This window comes from Aplysia californica, unplaced genomic scaffold, assembly GCF_000002075.1.
Source record: "Aplysia californica isolate F4 #8 unplaced genomic scaffold, AplCal3.0 scaffold01439, whole genome shotgun sequence".
NCBI classification, from domain to species: domain Eukaryota; kingdom Metazoa; phylum Mollusca; class Gastropoda; order Aplysiida; family Aplysiidae; genus Aplysia; species Aplysia californica.
In genome coordinates this window covers 10,644-12,773 of record NW_004798709.1, presented here as the reverse complement: position 1 = coordinate 12,773, position 2,130 = coordinate 10,644, and the positions used below count along the sequence as shown (strand labels likewise).

The 2,130-nt window shown below is 47.7% G+C and overlaps 1 protein-coding gene across 1 annotated transcript in view; it reads right to left on the bottom strand.

The window, feature by feature from the left end:
• LOC101863717 (serine/threonine-protein kinase N2) overlaps positions 1-2,130 on the bottom strand; it is a gene marked incomplete at its 5' end in the record, with an annotated part of 32,511 nt that overhangs the window by 26,645 nt on the left and 3,736 nt on the right. Inside the window, 2 exon segments of the mRNA XM_013090719.1 lie at positions 788-959; positions 1,665-1,808. Coding sequence (XP_012946173.1) covers positions 788-959; positions 1,665-1,808 — 316 coding nt within the window.

Sequence of the window (2,130 nt, the reverse complement as noted above, 5' to 3'; positions counted from 1 at the left end):
ACACACACACACACACACACACACACACACACACACACACACACACACACAGTGAGAACCACAGGCCATGCTTTAGAGAACATCCTGGGACTAGGACCGAAGGGGCAATGATAATTTACCCCCCCCCGAGTTAAAAAACCCCAACAAACTACACACAGCTCTATGAGCCCCACAAAAGAATCATTTTTTAGCGAGAGTTTTATGGCACTTTTAATACAGATAGGTCATATAAATACTGAAGATTATAGGTGTTACTAGAGAGTAACATACAAAAGAAAGAAGAGAGATAATGTGACTCTCTCTCTCTCTCACACACACACACAAACACACACACACACACACTGACCGTGGCCCGTATGGTCAGCGTCCGGTGCCCCAGTGACCAGCAGACACACACACACACACACACTTACACCCCTCACATACACTGACCGTGGCCCGTATGATCTGTGTCCGGAGCCCCAGTGACCAGCAGACACACACACCCACCCACTGACCGTGGCCCGTGAGATCAGCGTCCCGTGCCCCAGTGACCAGTACACACACACACACGCACCCACACACACACACGCACCCACACACACCCACTGACAGTGGCCCGTATGGTCAGCGTCCGGCGCCCCAGTGACCAGCAGACACACACACACCCACTGACCGTGGCCCGTATGGTCAGCGTCCGGCGCCCCAGTGACCAGCAGACACACACACACAAACACACACACTGACTGTGGCCCGTATGGTCAGCGCCCGGCGCCCCAGTGACCAGCAGACACACACACACACTGACCGTGGCCCGTATGGTCAGCGTCCGGCGCCCCAGTGACCAGCAGATAAGCGTTGAGCTCCTGTAGCTCCTGGTGCAGCTCCGACAGTTTGCTGTTGGCTTTCTTCACGATGCTGCTCACATTCTGTAGCGTCTTCTTGTCCGACGACGCCTCTCGCAGCTTCTCCGCTCCCTCCTGGGGGAACACACACACACACACACGTTAGTACACACACACACGTTAGTACACACACATAACCACATACACACATAGTTTCTCCACTCCCTCCTGGGGGAACACACACACAAACACACACGTCAGCACACACACGCACACACAGTAGTATACACATAAACACAAACACATTACTACACATAAAAAACACAAATACAACACACACAAGAAAACTCCCACAAATCATTAAACACATAAAAACATACTTCAGTAAACACCCAAGTTGTAGCACACATAAAACACACATCATTACACACAGGCACACGTCTGTTGTACACACACAAACATGTGTCCCACACACTATAGAAATAATCATTATACATGGGGAAACACAAGTAAACAGTGACTCTATTTCCCACATACTTACAATTATACATTGTCAAAACTCACATACACACCCACCAGTACACACACATACACACCCACCAGTACACACACATACACACCCACCAGTACACACAACAGTGACTCTATTTTCCACATACTTACACACACATACACACCCACCAGTACACACACATACACACCCACCAGTACACACACATACACACCCACCAGTACACACAACAGTGACCCTATTTCCCACATACTTACAATTATACGTTGTCAAAACTCACATACACACCCACCAGTACACACACAGACACATATACAGTACACACACACCTTAATCTTCATCTCTTTCCGTATCTCCTTCTTGAGGTACTCCTTGATCTCCTCCAGTCGTTGTTGCATGTCAGCCTCAGAGATGTCCCCCTCTAGCCCCAGACGCTGGCTCAGCTCCTGGTACGAGTTGTTGCCGGCACCTCCCTGTGGGGGTAGTTTTAGTAAGTATTTTAAGGCACTTGCAACACAATAAGGTCATATAAGTGCCCAGGATTAGAGGTGTTACAAAAGAGTAACAAAAAAAAAAAAGGAGGGGAGATTTGGACGACAGATGTTTGATAGGAAAGAAGAAGCAAACCACACCAGAGCACCCGCCAACCACCCACTGTGACAAACAGACCTGTTAGTTCTTTTGTCAGTTTGTTTACCGCGCATGAATCACAATTATATATACCAGAATTATAATTTTTTAAAAATAATAATGATGATGATGATACGTAGAAAAAAAGAAACAGAGAGAGAGAGA